The 14,241-nt window shown below is 55.6% G+C and overlaps 1 protein-coding gene and 1 long non-coding RNA gene across 2 annotated transcripts; one reads left to right on the top strand and one right to left on the bottom strand.

The window, feature by feature from the left end:
• Window positions 1-212: 212 nt before the first annotated feature.
• On the bottom strand, window positions 213-13,352 carry LOC149744639 (uncharacterized). The gene is made up of 3 exons (XR_016390976.1): window positions 12,551-13,352; window positions 12,271-12,364; window positions 213-6,068 (listed from the first exon to the last, which is right to left on the bottom strand). It is a non-coding gene; the product is annotated as an uncharacterized LOC149744639 (long non-coding RNA).
• IRX3 (iroquois homeobox 3) lies at window positions 10,225-13,752 on the top strand. Its single transcript, XM_022555173.3, has 4 exons — window positions 10,225-10,897; window positions 11,066-12,185; window positions 12,352-12,418; window positions 12,863-13,752. Exons 1-4 carry the CDS (start codon window positions 10,631-10,633, stop codon window positions 12,915-12,917), a joined length of 1,509 nt encoding a protein of 502 aa, XP_022410881.2. The 5' UTR covers window positions 10,225-10,630; the 3' UTR covers window positions 12,918-13,752.
• Window positions 13,753-14,241: the final 489 nt, after the last annotated feature.

The following is a 14,241-nucleotide window of genomic DNA, read 5'->3' as shown; positions in this document are numbered from 1 at the left end:
GGGTGGGTCCATCCGCCCACCTAGCAGGCTTGCAAAGCTCCCGAGGAGCAGAACGGTGCCTCACCCACCTCTGTATGCAAGACCATTACATAACCTTCAGGGCTCAGTGCAAAATGAAAATGTGGGCCCTTTGTTCAGAAGTTACTTAAGGATTTTGATTGCGCATTTTGCAGACACGTGGATGGACTCATACAGAGTGAAGTAAGTCAGAAAGAGAAAAACAAATATCGTATAATATAGCTTTTATGCAGAATCTAGAAAAATGATACAGATGAACTTATTTGCAGAGCAAAAATAGAGAACAAACATAATGGATACCGGGGTGGGGGGTGAAGGGGAGGGTGGGATGAACTGGGACATTGGGATTGATATATATATACTACTATGTATAAAATAGATAACTAATGAGAACCTACTGTATAGCACAGGGAACTCTACTCAATGCTCTGTGGTGACCTAAATGGGAAGGAAATCCAAAAAAGAGGGGATATATGTATACATACAGCTGATTCACTTTGCTGTACAGTAGAAACTAACACAACATTGTAAAGCAACTCTACTCCAATAAAAATTAATTTAAAAATGCAATTTAAAAAACCGTGCAAACAAACAAAAGTTACTTAAGAATTTCCAGATGGCAAGAGTAAAGCATTAAACCAAGTGCAGGGTGCTTCTAAGCAGGGGGCACTGGGCACGGGTCACTTGCCCAGGAAACCAGCCCTGTCTGCATTGTGGGAACATCGTCAGCGCTCATTCCACACTGACTGAACTTACACCTTGCCATTATCACGACCCCCTCTGAGTTTATTCTTCTGGTTCCTGGACGTTTTTGCTAACATTTTCTGAGTGCTTACCAGGTACAGGTATTATTCTTAGCACTTGTGTTAGTGCTACCTTTATATTATTATATTATATATAATTACATTATATTGATATTATATACTGACATATAATATATATATAATAATTATATATATATATAATTATATTACTTCCTCCTCAGTAAAAATGCCATGAGGTAGGAACTATCATTGTCACAGAGGAGGAAACTGAGGCACGGAGAACTGAGTCACTTGCCCAAGGTAAGAAATGGGGTTTGATTTCACCACGGAAGATCTGGCTACAGAACTCCCATGTTTTATTCTTCTTTGCATCCTCTCCCTTGTCTACCCCAGAAAAGGGCAAACATTCAATGGACACCAGTGAATTCCATCATACTGACAACATCGCTGAGTGTCTCTTCAGGGCCAGGCCCAAGGTCTGGCCTTGGAGAGCAGTGGAGATGGGGCTTCCTCCTCCACACACAAGACTAAGGTGGAGCAGTGGCTGGCAGTCAGGGTTTGTCTTGGGGTGACATATAAATATGCCATCACTGGTATGACATGAGAACTGACCAATCAGAGTAGACCCCAAAAGCTCCGGAGGCCCCTGCTGGGCCTGCCTTATGCCCTGTGGTTGCTGGACCATTGGGCCAAGGAGGGGAGTGTGGTGGTGGGCAGCTGGGGCAGCAGGAGAGCCCTGGGAGGCTCAGGGTAAGGCAATAGGAATATTTCCAGATTGTAACAACCAACAAACTCTTCACATACATAGCAGCCAAAATCTACCTGCTCCCTGCTCCATGATTACAGAATACTCCATTGTGTTTCCAAAGAATGTCCTGATAATTCCAATCTCTAAAAACCAATTTAAATCCACAGACACTTGGCACACCTACAGAATGCCATCAACTCAGAAGTGCCTGAGGGGACAGTAGATAAAGGAATAAATGCAGCATTCTGGAATATGATTGAGACTGGGCCTGGCACACAGTAGATGCTCAGTTAACACCTCTTAAATGGAGCTAAACTGAAATCAGAAGCCCTACCCCATACCATACAAGCCCAGTTAGGCCCATTGTTCTAGATCCTAAAGTCATTGTATTAGTTACCTATTTCTGCAACAATTATTCTAAAACGCAGCAGGGATCAGCAAACTTTTCCTTAAAGGGCCAGAGAGTAAATATTTCAGACTTGTGGGTTGTATGATGTCCGCTGCAACTACTCAACAGCTTCTGCTACTGGAGCCTGAAAGCAGCCACAGACAATGGACATTCTCGTGTTCCAATAAAACTTTACAAAAATAGACAGCCAGCCCACCTGTAGTCTTGGAAGAACAAAATTCTAGCTTAATAAATGGACTAACATGGTCTTTGAAGTTCACTTTGCAAGCTGTGGGTTTGAGGAGGGTGGTCTCTGCTCTGTACCATCATACCATGGCCTTGGCGCCAGCCATCAGCAGATAAGGGGACTTATGGAGCTAGACCTCATTCCAAGTCCTTCACCTTAACAAGCATAGAGAGGACTTCCCTGGTGGCACAGTGGTTAAGCATCTGCCTGCCAATGCAGAGGACACGGGTTCAAGCCCTGGTCCAGGAAGATCCCACATGCCGTGGAGCAACTAAGCCTGTGCGCCACAACTACTGAGCCTGCTGCGCTCTAGAGCCCACAAGCCACAACTATCGAGTCTGCGTGCCACAACTACTGAAGCCCACGCGCCTAGAGCCCATGCTCTGCAACAAGAGAAGCCACCGCAGTGAGAAGCCGGCGCACCGCAATGAAGAGTAGCCCCCGCTCGTCGCGACTAGAGAAAGCCCACACGGAGCAACGAAGACCCAGTGCAGCCAAAAATTAATTAATTAATTAAATTTTTTTTTTAAAAAAGCAAGCATAGGGAGAGAGTGAGATGGACATACTGAGCAGAATGGATGAGCAGAGTTTGTGCCTAAGAGAGTTGGAAAGGAGAAAGGAGGTGCCATTCAGGCTGAAGGGCTGAATTTCATGACCTCTCCTTCCACTGAGAAGAAGGAACGAAGACATATATTTTATTCTTTGTAAGTTCAATAGGGCTTCTTGGATCAGCTCCCCAGGTTTAGCAACATCACCAAATAAATATCAACATGCAGGCTGAGTATAGAAGTACTGAACACATGAAGCTCCTTCCCTGCCACAGGGCCTTTGCACATGCTGTTCCTTCCCTTTAGAACAACACCATGCGATAGAAATATAATGTGAGCCACAAATGTAATTTGAAATTTTCTACTGCCCACATTTAGAAAGGTAAAAAGAAGCAGGTGAAATTACTTTTAATAATATTCTTTCTTTAACTTGATCTATCCAAAATATTATCATTTCAATTTACAATTAATATTTTAAAATGAATGAGATGTTTTACATTCTTTTCTTTTCATACTAAGTCTTTGATATCTGGTGGTGTTTTACTCTTTCAGCTTATCTCAATTTGGACCAGCTGCATTTCAAGTGTTCTATGGCCACATGTGGCTAGCAGCTACTGTATTGGACCGAGCAGCTTTAAAATACACTTGCCCCCCCAGAATTTCATGACCGGCTCCATCTTAGCTAAAACATCATCTCCCCACAGATTTGTGATTGTGCTATCTAAAGTAACAGCTCTCTTACCCCCATCACATCACTCTATACATTAGTTTCCTAGGGCTGCTTCTGTAACAAATTACACCAACTAGATGGCTTGAAACAACAGAAATTTATGGTTCTGAAGACTAGATGTCTGAAATCAAGGTATTGACAGGGCTATGCTCTCTCTGAAGGCCCTAGGGGAGAATTCCTTCTTGCCTCTTTCTAGCTTCTGGTGATTGTCAGCAATTCTTGGCATTCCTTGGCCTATAGATGCATCAATCCAATCTTTGCCTCCGTCTTCACATCACCTTGTTCCCTTCTGTGTCTATCTCTGTGTCTTTTCTCCTCTTCTTATAAGGACACTGGTCTAACAGTAGGGATGGCAACAAAGCAGAACTCTGGTCTATAAACTCATGCAGGTAAACTGAACCAAAAAAGGCAAGGAACAGGTCTAAACGCCCATAGTTAGGTCAAGCAAACCAGGATATCTTCTCCCCCTACCCCAGCCTGGCTGCTAGCAGGGAAAATGGGCCCTTGACCCGCTGTATTTTTACTCAAGTTCTCTCCAAATATTTGCATGAAGCGTGAGGATCAAGGGGAAGGGAAAACCCAGCAGTCTCGTTGCCTTTACCTTTGGTCAAACCAGGGACTAGTCTTCCAGTATCCCGCTCTGAGCCTCCCCGCACCACCTCCCCCAATCCCCAAAAGACCCTGGTCTTCCTCCTAGAAGGATGAATATCAGATGGCGCTCCAGTCTGGGCTTGGTCAAGCTCTCTAAGCCTCAGATAAGAGCTAGGTCATACCCCAACTTTGTGCAAATTAGAGAAATACGCTTTTCCTCGAGTGCAGCCCTGAGCTGAGGTACTCAGTTTGATGAGCACACGAGCACTGAACTTCAGGCCCTCTTAGTTCCTCAGCTGGGTTCCCTTGTTCAGTGAGCATCCTGCACAACCATACATGGCCACCCTAAGCTAGTCTCTCCCTTGTAGGTCTATTGTGAGAATTAAATGTGATACTGTGTGAACGCGTTTAACACGGTTATTGGGTAAATAATAATAACTCAACATGTTATTTTTTTATCTTGAATTTTTTACATCCTCTTCAATAGACATTGGTAAACCCTAAACCAGTGCAACTTTTAGGGCACACACACACAGTTGGACCTCTAGAAGTCATTCCCAGGCAAGCAACATAGCTAACCTGTATTAGCGTTGGTTGGCTGTGTTTATCTTTTACAATAATTCCCTTTTGTGGTGAGTAGCAGCCACTTTTCCAGTCACAGTACGAAGTTGGAAGAGAATGGGGGGATTAATGCAAAAGTGTAACGTCCAGAGGCTCTCGGCTCGACCGTGTCTGGAACGGAGGCTTCATGCACTTCTGATTTTCCAGCAAGGAGTACGTCGGTTCCCTCTGAGCTCAACTCAAGAGTTTGCGCCCTCTGAGCTCCTGACTTTCAGAAACCTTCACCTCTTGGAGAGGCGTGCCTGGGTCCTGAGTTTTGCAGATCTTCTCCGGGAGGGACACGCCCCTCTAGAAAGGCTAGGACCTCCAGGTCGGCTGAGCCCAGGTGGGAGCGGACAGCCAGGGGCCTGCGCACAACCTTCCCTGACCAAGAACGGCCACTGCGCCCTCCAAGTTAACGAGTAGTGAGCGAGGGCACCGTACACAATGCGGCTGTGTTTGATCCCGCGACGTGTCATTCGGAATCGCAAACAATTTATTGCCATTAGACGATGTTGTCAGGCACTAATTTCCTGGTGGCGCTCCATCACGGGCATCAAAACATCAGGGGAGGGAATTCTGAGGCCCCTGGGCTGGGGGGCGCGAAGGGACCGTCGCGAGCCAAGCGGGGGTTCCAGTAATGAGGCTTTAATGAGAGGAGGGCCGCCAGCCTTTGTGGAGAAGCCCAGGGAGGCGGCGGCCCGAACGGGCGCTCGGCGAGGTCACTTCCTTCCCCGGCCCTGAGCACGGTGAACCCGCTGAGGGCCATATGCGGCCATCAGGCCGGGTGCCCACTGAGGGCACTCTTGGGCCCGCGACACCCTCGTCGGCTCCGAACTGCGGCAGGAAAAGGAGCACCTCCATGCAACAATGCAAACGCACTCATTACCATCTCGTCAATATGCATGAAGAAAATGCGCTAGGCTGGCCGAGCCCCATCACCCAGCTCTGGCCTCGGCATCCAATAAAGCGACATATTCATCTCCCAAGATGGATGAGGAGGGGGCGCCGCCAGGAAGGCAGGTCCACGGGGGGGAGGGAACGGATCCTGGAGAGGAAGAGCAGAGAAAATACATGCAAAGAACCTGAGAGACAGACCAAGAAATCGACGAAGGAAGGAAACACATTAGGATGAAAGAAAGGGACGAAAAACAAGAAAGAACAAGAAATGAGGGCGAGGGAAAGAGATGCAGAGTCAGAGGGAGGGGGGAAAGCCATAAATAAGGGAAGAGGGAGGGAGCAAAATTGAGGAAAGTGGACTGAAAAGTGGTCCAGAGGAAAAAAGAAAACGGCCAATGAGGGGATTAAGGAAAGAGAAGAAAAAGCAATGACCTAGAAATCGAATATATAGAGAGTGGGAAAGACAGACGGATAGAGACAAACAAAGGAGGGGGAGGGAGTGAAACTGCTCGAGTCAGGTGGAAAAGGATGATCCTGGAGAGGTAAAAAAAAAAAATAACGTCAGTCGCGCCGAGGGGCAGGTTTCCCGATCCTGGCAGTTCTGTGCGCTGCGCATCTCGGCTGCTTGGAGACCCAAGGGCGCGGGCCAGGTCGGGGAGAGGCAGGGGCGGAGTGGGGGAGCGAGGGGCCGGCCGGCCAGCCGGCCTGGCGCGGCTCCTTGGGCGGCCCGGCCCGCTCCGCTCCGGGTGACCGGGCCCGGCTGGGCGCCCACCCTGCGCGTCGCAGCCTCTCCCTCGCCGAGAGCGAAGTTGGCAAAGTTTCTCCCAAAGTTTCCCCGTCGCTTCTCTGGACCCAGGGAGGGGCTCCGAGGCCCTGGCTGCTGGTGGGGAGAGGCAGTCCGTTATGGGGCGGCCCTGGAGGCCGCGGCCCCGCGCCTGCTGGGATACTCGGGGTCCGGATTCCTGGTCAGACACAAACCCCTCCCGGTGCGGACACCAGGCCACGCACTCGGGCGTCCACGCGGCTGCTAATAGCAGAGAGAGAGAACGCAGAAGAGAGAGAGAGAGAGAGGGAGAGAGAGAGAAAGAAAAAAATATTCTCAGCTCAATTTAAGTCTCATGGAAAGGGCTTACAACTGTAATTAAATCATTAAATTCTTGTCTACGCTTCACAGAGCGGAGAGAAATTAACTTCCCACCAACCTCATTTTCTATTTGAACATGAAATAATGATTTTCTGCCCGTCTAATTACAAAGCCAACATCTGATCAAGCCAGCATCCAGAGGGGATTATCGCATGCACGAGTATTAGACCTCATTACCAGCTTGAGTGCAAAATTATTACATCTTGTAATTGGATGGTGAGATTTATATACAGATCGGCCCGGTTTCTGTAAGATTGTAATTACAAGCTTCGTTGGTTAGCTACTTATCAGAACTTTGCAGGAAAACAAAACAAATGACTGAGGAAAACGAGCATTTCATTAACCTGTAACCCGAGCGCGGGGGGAGAGAGCGGTGGGAGCGTGCGCCAAGGCGTCTGCAGGAAGCCGAGGGATCGCGGGTCCTCACTGCAGCCCGGGGACTTCGGGCCTGGGAGGGAAGGACAGAAGATGGGCCTCGGCGGGTAAACTTAGGGCTACAGCGGCGCCCCGCGATGGGGACGCGTGGACACCGTGGGTCTGGGCAAGGAGGGGGTAGAAAGGGGGCCTGGTGGCTCACGGCTCGTGTACAGTACGCAGCGCAGCCCCTGAGCCAGATGGGCCGCCGGCCCTGGGCACACGTCGGGCCGCGGCTCCAAGTGCGAGACCGGGGAGCGCTGCTGTGAGCGCTAAGCGAGTGATATGGACGCCCCCTTGCATTCCCCACACTCTGGGCCGCGTTGAGAAAGCGTCTACAGCAAGCCTCCGAAGCGCTTTGTGCTCTGGGAACACTGGAAGAAAGCGAGATGACGGAGAAGGGTTTGCGCGCGGCGCGTTTTTGCGCGCATGCCTTTCCCAAATCAACTTCCCGTGCACCTGCTTTTCCTCCCTGTGCGAGTGTGTCACTTTGACCCCATCTCGTGGATTAAAAATCCCTGGAAAAGTCTCGGCTGTCCTTGGACCCGTGAGTTCAGTTCGGAGCCGGGCTCCACCAGCCTGGTGGAGTTGGGGAGACAGCGCCACGTCGGGGCTCGGCTGCCTAGGACTCTGCGTCACGACGTGGGGCGCGGATCGCCCGGGCCATGGCAGGGCTGATCTTATCTGGAGACTAGGGTAGCGGAGAGACCGATTCTGCTCGAGACCTGGGGCGCTTGGAGGTATCTAAATAATAGAGGTTCTTGGGTCCTTATCTGGGTTAGAGGTTCACCTTCCGGGCCACGGGTGCCCCGGCGTGGCTAAGTCATTGAGAACAGCCTCGCCCCTTCCCTGGCCTCTTTCCTGCCTCCCGCAGCCCGACACAGCCAGGTCGATAGCTGGTTAAGGCGGACAGAAGCATCATCTCCGGGGCTCATTGTTCTCTCTTTTCCTTCTGGAAGAGCTGAGTTAAATAGCGACCCAGCGCAGCCCCAGTTTCCCCGCCTCAGAATCTCGCTCTTGTCTCCTCGCGGGTCTGGCGCCACTACTCTGTGCAAACTCTAGGTTTCCAGGGACGTCGAGGCTCCGGGTCCGACACTTAGGAAGCGCTCCAGGCAATAAGGTTACTCTCAATTTTGTAACCCTGAGATTTTTCGCGAGGTGAGCCCAGGATTCCCTACGCCACTTCCCTGAGAGGTTTAACTGAGAACGAAATCAGGCGCCGGGAAAACATTTCAGAGCCAGAGCTTCCCCTGATATCTCCTCTCCTGGGGAGACGCCAGTTAAGGCCAACACCCGGCACCAAGCATAAGCAGGCGGGGAGGAGATTAGGAAAGCAGTCTGGCCCAATTTGAGAAGGCCGCCCCTTAGTTTCCCCAATCGAACCCCAAACCGAGCTGCCCCCAAACTTTCCCTTGCGTTCCCCCCAATTTTCTCGGCCTTCACACCTACTGGAGACGCCGACCCGTGCGAAGACTGGTAGAATAGAGGCGGGAAGTGGGGTGGGGTCAAAACTGGGTGCCCGCGGGACTCCCCACTGGGGTTCCCTGTTGTTGCTGAGACCAGAGAGAGCCGGGGCCAAGATTCTACCATCCCTCCACTCTGGTGGAATTCGGATTCGATTCCTCTATCAATCAGCCCGCGGCGGCCAGTTTCCGCCTCCGAGCCGGGACTGGCAACTACAAGGCAGTTACCGCCCCGGGTGCTGTCCCCGGAGCGCTCCTGCTGCAGGCCTGGCCTGTGCGTAGGTCGCCGCAGCGGCCTAAAGCGTTTAGCCCGAAGCCGCCGCAATACCGGGAATTTCAATCTTGCTCTAGGCTGCACGCCCTAATCCGTGAAGGTGGGCGCCCGGCTACTGGGATTTCAGGTTTGGTTTAGGAAATATCCCACTATAAAACTAAAAGTCCTGCCTCCCATCTGCACCCGAGCGGGAGGGAGTATACCTGCCAAAAGAAAACACGTTGGCGCAGAGACCCGGGAGCAGGACAAGGGGTAGTGAAACGAAGAATCTCTACGGACCGAAAATTCCAATATACAAACTTCTCCAAGCGCTCCCTGAAAGTTCCTGGAGCCTCCGCCACCCGGCTCCCTGCTCCTCCCCCATCCCACGCCAGCTTAGGGCACGGGCAGCCTCCACTTTCCTGACGTCGCTCCCCAGGATTCCCGGGGCGTCCACCCTTCGGCACCACCCCTACCCCCGCCATTTCTAAGACGGGATTCTGCACCCTGAAACCCGTGCGGCGTTAACGTGGTTAACTGCAGGATTTGGTCCTCTTGAGCAGGGGGCTGCTTCGCCTCCCTGGGCATAGAGACGGTCCTTGAAGACTCCCTTAGAACGCACCCCCGATCCCTCGCGCACTCTTCAAGCTCCCTCCCTACGCCTGAGAGTGGCCAGGAGTCCAGAGGTGCGAGCTGGAAAGCGGACCCGGGCAGAGTAAAGCCCCAGCGCCTGGTCCAAGGTCTGGTCCCGACCCAGGCCCCGCGCGCCGGGGCGGGGGGAGAGGTACCGAGAGGCGGGAAGCGGGAGGGGCGAGCTGACCCCGTACTAACCCCGGTCCCGGCGCCTCTCGCCGCCCCCCCCCTCCCGCCGCGGTCCAGAAGGGGCGGGAAGGGACTAGCAGAGCCGGGCTCCCGCCCCGCCCCGCCCCGCCCTGCGCGCAGTATCCGCGGGGCTGGGCGGCCTCGCCTGCAGGGCGCCCAGGCGATTGGTGACTCGCGAAGGAGACGCAAGGAAAAGTCGAATAAGAGGGCGCGACGTCAGACCCGAGATTTGGGGAAGGGCGAGGGAGGGGGGTGAGGGTGGGGAAGGACACACAGACACAGATACGGACACACACCCCCCGCACGACACCCCAAGTGTCCACAACTTTAGGCCGCCTTAGCCCGGGGCGCAGAGGCCGGGGATGGGGGTGCGGGGAGTGTAGTGTGAGTAGAGAGAAATAGGTTTTAAAAAGAAAAGAAAGAGTGAAGGAAACAGAGAGGGGAGAGAAAGGAATAGTGAGAGAGGGAAAGAGAAGAGAAAGACGAGAGTTTCATAGCATCCAGGAAAGTGAAAGAGCCCGAAGGAGCGGAAGCGATCCTGGGGGTTGGTGGGGGGGGAGAGGAGCGCAGAAAGGGGAGGGGAGAGGAAGGGCGAGGAGGGGGAGTGAAAACTAGAGGAGGGCGAGGGAAGCGAGGCGCGACACAGCTCGGGGAGAGGAGGGCAGTGAAGAGCGAGGCGCGGGCAGAGGCAGCTCCGGCTGCCGAGAGGAGGGAGCGCGGCGCAGAGAGGAGGGGCTTGCGGGCCCGTAGAAATGTCAATCAGAGCCCGGAGCCCCGGGAATCTCCGCCAATCTGTTCGGACCTGACCTGGCTCCTTGCCTCCGCCGCCGCCGCCGCCGCGGAGCAGATCAATAGGCAAACGCCGAGCGCAGCGCAGCGCGGGAGGCAGCGCGGCCCCAGCCCGGCCCAGCCCCCGATGCGCGCCGCAGCCCGCGGGCGGCGCTGAGCTGGGCGGCCCCAGGGGCCGGGCCCCCTCTCCGTCCGTGCCCCGCGGGCCACCATGTCCTTCCCCCAGCTGGGATACCAGTACATCCGCCCGCTCTACCCACCCGAGCGCCCGGGGGCCGCCGCCGGCGGTGGCAGCGCTGGGGCACGGGGCGGCCCGGGAGCCGGAGCCTCAGAGCTGGCTGCCTCGGGGTCCCTGTCCAACGTACTCTCGTCCGTGTACGGGGCGCCCTACGCCGCGGCGGCAGCGGCAGCCGCAGCCGCCCAAGGCTACGGCGCCTTCCTGCCCTACGCGGCCGAGCTGCCCATCTTCCCGCAGCTGGTAAGTGGCCGGGGAGCCGCAGCGGGGAGGTTGGAGCTGGGGCGCCGTACGAGGTGTACGCGCGGGAGTAGACTAGAGGGGCCTGGGCCGGGAGGGTGGAGGCGGCGATGGCCAGCGCTCATCCACGCTCCCTTCGCGCGTGTCCCTAACTTCTCCCTGTGCGTACAGGGCACTCAGTATGAGCTGAAAGACAGCCCGGGGGTGCAGCATCCGGCCGCGGCCACCGCGTTTCCTCACCCGCACCCCGCCTTCTACCCATACGGCCAGTACCAGTTCGGGGACCCGTCCCGTCCCAAGAACGCCACCCGGGAGAGCACTAGCACGCTGAAGGCCTGGCTGAACGAGCACCGCAAGAACCCCTACCCCACCAAGGGCGAGAAGATCATGCTGGCCATCATCACCAAGATGACCCTCACCCAGGTGTCCACCTGGTTCGCCAACGCGCGCCGGCGCCTCAAGAAAGAGAACAAGATGACCTGGGCGCCCCGCAGCCGCACGGACGAGGAGGGCAACGCTTACGGGAGCGAGCGAGAGGAGGAAGACGAGGAGGAGGATGAAGAAGACAGCAAACGCGAACTGGAGCTGGAGGAGGAGGAACTCGGGGGGGAGGAGGAGGACACCGGGGGCGAGGGCCTGGCTGACGACGAGGAGGACGAGGAGATCGATTTGGAGAACTTAGACGGCGCGGCCGCGGGGCCCGAGGTGGCCCTGCCTGGCGCGGCGCACAGGGACGGCGACCTCGGCCTGGAACCCACCTCAGACTCCAAGAATAGCGACTCCGACGACAGTTCCGAGGGCTTGGAGGAGCGTCCACTGCCTGTCCTGAGTCTGGCCCCAGTGCCACCGCCGGTGGCCGCGACTCCGCCATCACCGCCCTCGCCCTCAGCAGGCCTGGACCCCTGCGCTCCCGCACCAGCGCCCGCCTCGGCCCTGCAAAAACCCAAGATCTGGTCCCTGGCCGAGACCGCCACAAGCCCGGACAACCCGCGCCGCTCGCCTCCGGGCGCGGGGGGTTCTCCCCCCGGGGCAGCCGTCGCGCCCCCAGCCCTGCAGCTCTCTCCGGCCGCCGCCGCCGCGGCTCAGAGACTCGTCTCGGCGCCACTGGGCAAGTTCTCCGCTTGGACCAACCGGCCGTTCCCAGGCCCACCGCCCGGCCCACGCCCGCACCCGCACCCGCTCTCCCTGCTGGGCTCGGCCCCTCCACACCTGCTGGGACTTCCCGGAGCCGCGGGCCACCCGGCCGCCGCCGCCGCCTTCGCTCGGCCGGCGGAGCCCGAGGGCGGAACAGGTGACTGCGGACCCCAGGATGCGGAGGGAGGGGGCGAGTTTGGGGGTCGCGCCCGGGCAGGTCCCGGGGGGCGCAGGGCGCTTACCACTCCGCTCCCGCCTCCCGCGGTCCTGGGCGCCAGAATGGAGCGATCTAAAGCCCTTCCTTTTTCTCCCGCTTCCCGTAGATCGTTGTAGTGCCTTGGAAGTGGAGAAAAAGTTACTCAAGACAGCTTTCCAGCCCGTGCCCAGGCGGTAAGAGACCCCGAGCTGGGGTGGGGTGTTGGGACTGGCAGTCGGGGGCAGGGAGGAATGCGGAGGAAACTCGGGCTTCTGCCCCCGGGGGAACGCAGCTAGGACGCGCTTCTAAAAGGGGACGAAACATACTCCTCCGTCGTCGCCACGGGCCCAGAGATGGCTCGAGAGTCCCAGTCCAGACACCCGGGCGGGGCCCAGTGTACCTCGGAGCGGGCGGTGGCTCCGTGAAGCTCCACCACCTTCCAGCAGCGCACCTCGGGTCTTGACGCCTCCCGCCCAACCTTATAGTTAAACCGGAAGACCAGCATCTACAGCTGGACCTCATTGCACATTGAGACGTCTCCCTTCCCCCGGCCTCAGCCCCGGGTTGGGTCTCCCAATGCTAGGCAGCGTCGGTGCCCCTAACTCACTTCCTTTGCTACCACTGCCTCTCTCTTGCAGGCCCCAGAACCACCTGGACGCCGCTCTGGTCTTATCGGCTCTCTCCTCATCCTAGTTCTTTTTAAAAAAAATTTTTTTTAAATCGTTGTAATAATTGTAAAAACCAAATCGCTCTGTATAGTTATGACTTGTAAGCATGTCCGTGTATGAATACCTAAAAAGAAAACGAAACAAAAAAAGAAAAAGAAATAAAACAAATCTCCCCCCGGTCCTCCCCCGGTGGTTTCTGTACCCCACATTAGCTGAGTTTGTGAGGTTTGTTCGGTTGATTTGGGGGGGGTGGAGTTTCAGTGAGAATAAGTGTGTTTGACTTTTTTTGTATATACAGAAAAATGTACATATGTGTGAACCAAATTGTACAAGAAAGTATCTATTTTTGGCTAAATAAATGAGCTGTTGCCACTTTGACTATAACCCGCCTGTCTGCCCCCGGAGGGATCTGTTTGGTGCTTTTCGTTTTGTTTTGTTTTACACCCTCATCCCCCCATGTTTGAAGAGTCGCCCGAATCAGCGGAAGAGAAGCAAGGCGAGTCAGGGCCCTGTAGTCGGAGGACGGCGGAGGAGAGGCTGGAGTGGCCGGGCTGGGGGCGCCGCTGGAGAAGAGAAGGTTGGAGAAGTATCTGGGGCGCCCGAGAGAAAGGGCAGAGGAGACAGGTGGGAAAGGGAGCAAGATTGCCTACAAGGAGCTGGGAAACTGGGCCCAACTCCCCGGTCCACTGGAGCAACCGCGGGGCCTTGGGGCCTTCTCTGATGACGCAGCAGAAAGACTGGGAGAAGGATCTGGACGCCTCCCTCCTCCATTCTTCGATAGGCACAATTGAGGCTTTCTCAGTCTTACATAAGGGGCTGTGCAAGCTCCGCTTCGGGCCCCCTTCCAACCACATTGATCCCCAGACTCCTTATATAGATGCAGGGATGTGGGGTGGCAGTGAGTTGGGGGGGGTATGCAGGAGCGGGGAATCCAGGGGTGCACATCCTTTCCCCTTGGTGACTTTGCCCAGCCCACATTGCCCGTTGGGGCTCCGGGCGGCATGTGCGTCTTGGCATCCCGGTGGGTTTTGCCGAAGTATCCTGAAAGGGCAGCTTTCTGAGGTCCCGGCGCGGGGGGTTCGGGCAGTTGCACCGGCCCAGCCGGGATTCCGGCTCCAGGCCGGACAGGGGGGTGGTCGGGCCGGGGGAGGGAGCCGGGAAATTTGGGGCTGGAGCTCCCTCTGCAGGACAAAAGGGCCGCTCGGCGCCTGCCTCGGCGGCCTCTCCAGCCAGGCCGGGCGTCGCGTCCCCTCTGCACCCTCTTTTTTCTCTTGCAGTCAGTTAGCCTTGCCCAACTTTGACTGAAAGAAGTTGTAGGGATGCTGGAAGAGTGGCGCCTTGGGGGTGTC

Source organism: Delphinapterus leucas, chromosome 20 (genome assembly GCF_059928025.1).
Source record: "Delphinapterus leucas isolate spDelLeu-1000000601 "Yukka" chromosome 20, BTC_Dleu_Yukka2, whole genome shotgun sequence".
NCBI classification, from domain to species: domain Eukaryota; kingdom Metazoa; phylum Chordata; class Mammalia; order Artiodactyla; family Monodontidae; genus Delphinapterus; species Delphinapterus leucas.
This window is presented reverse-complemented; position numbering and strand designations above follow the sequence as displayed.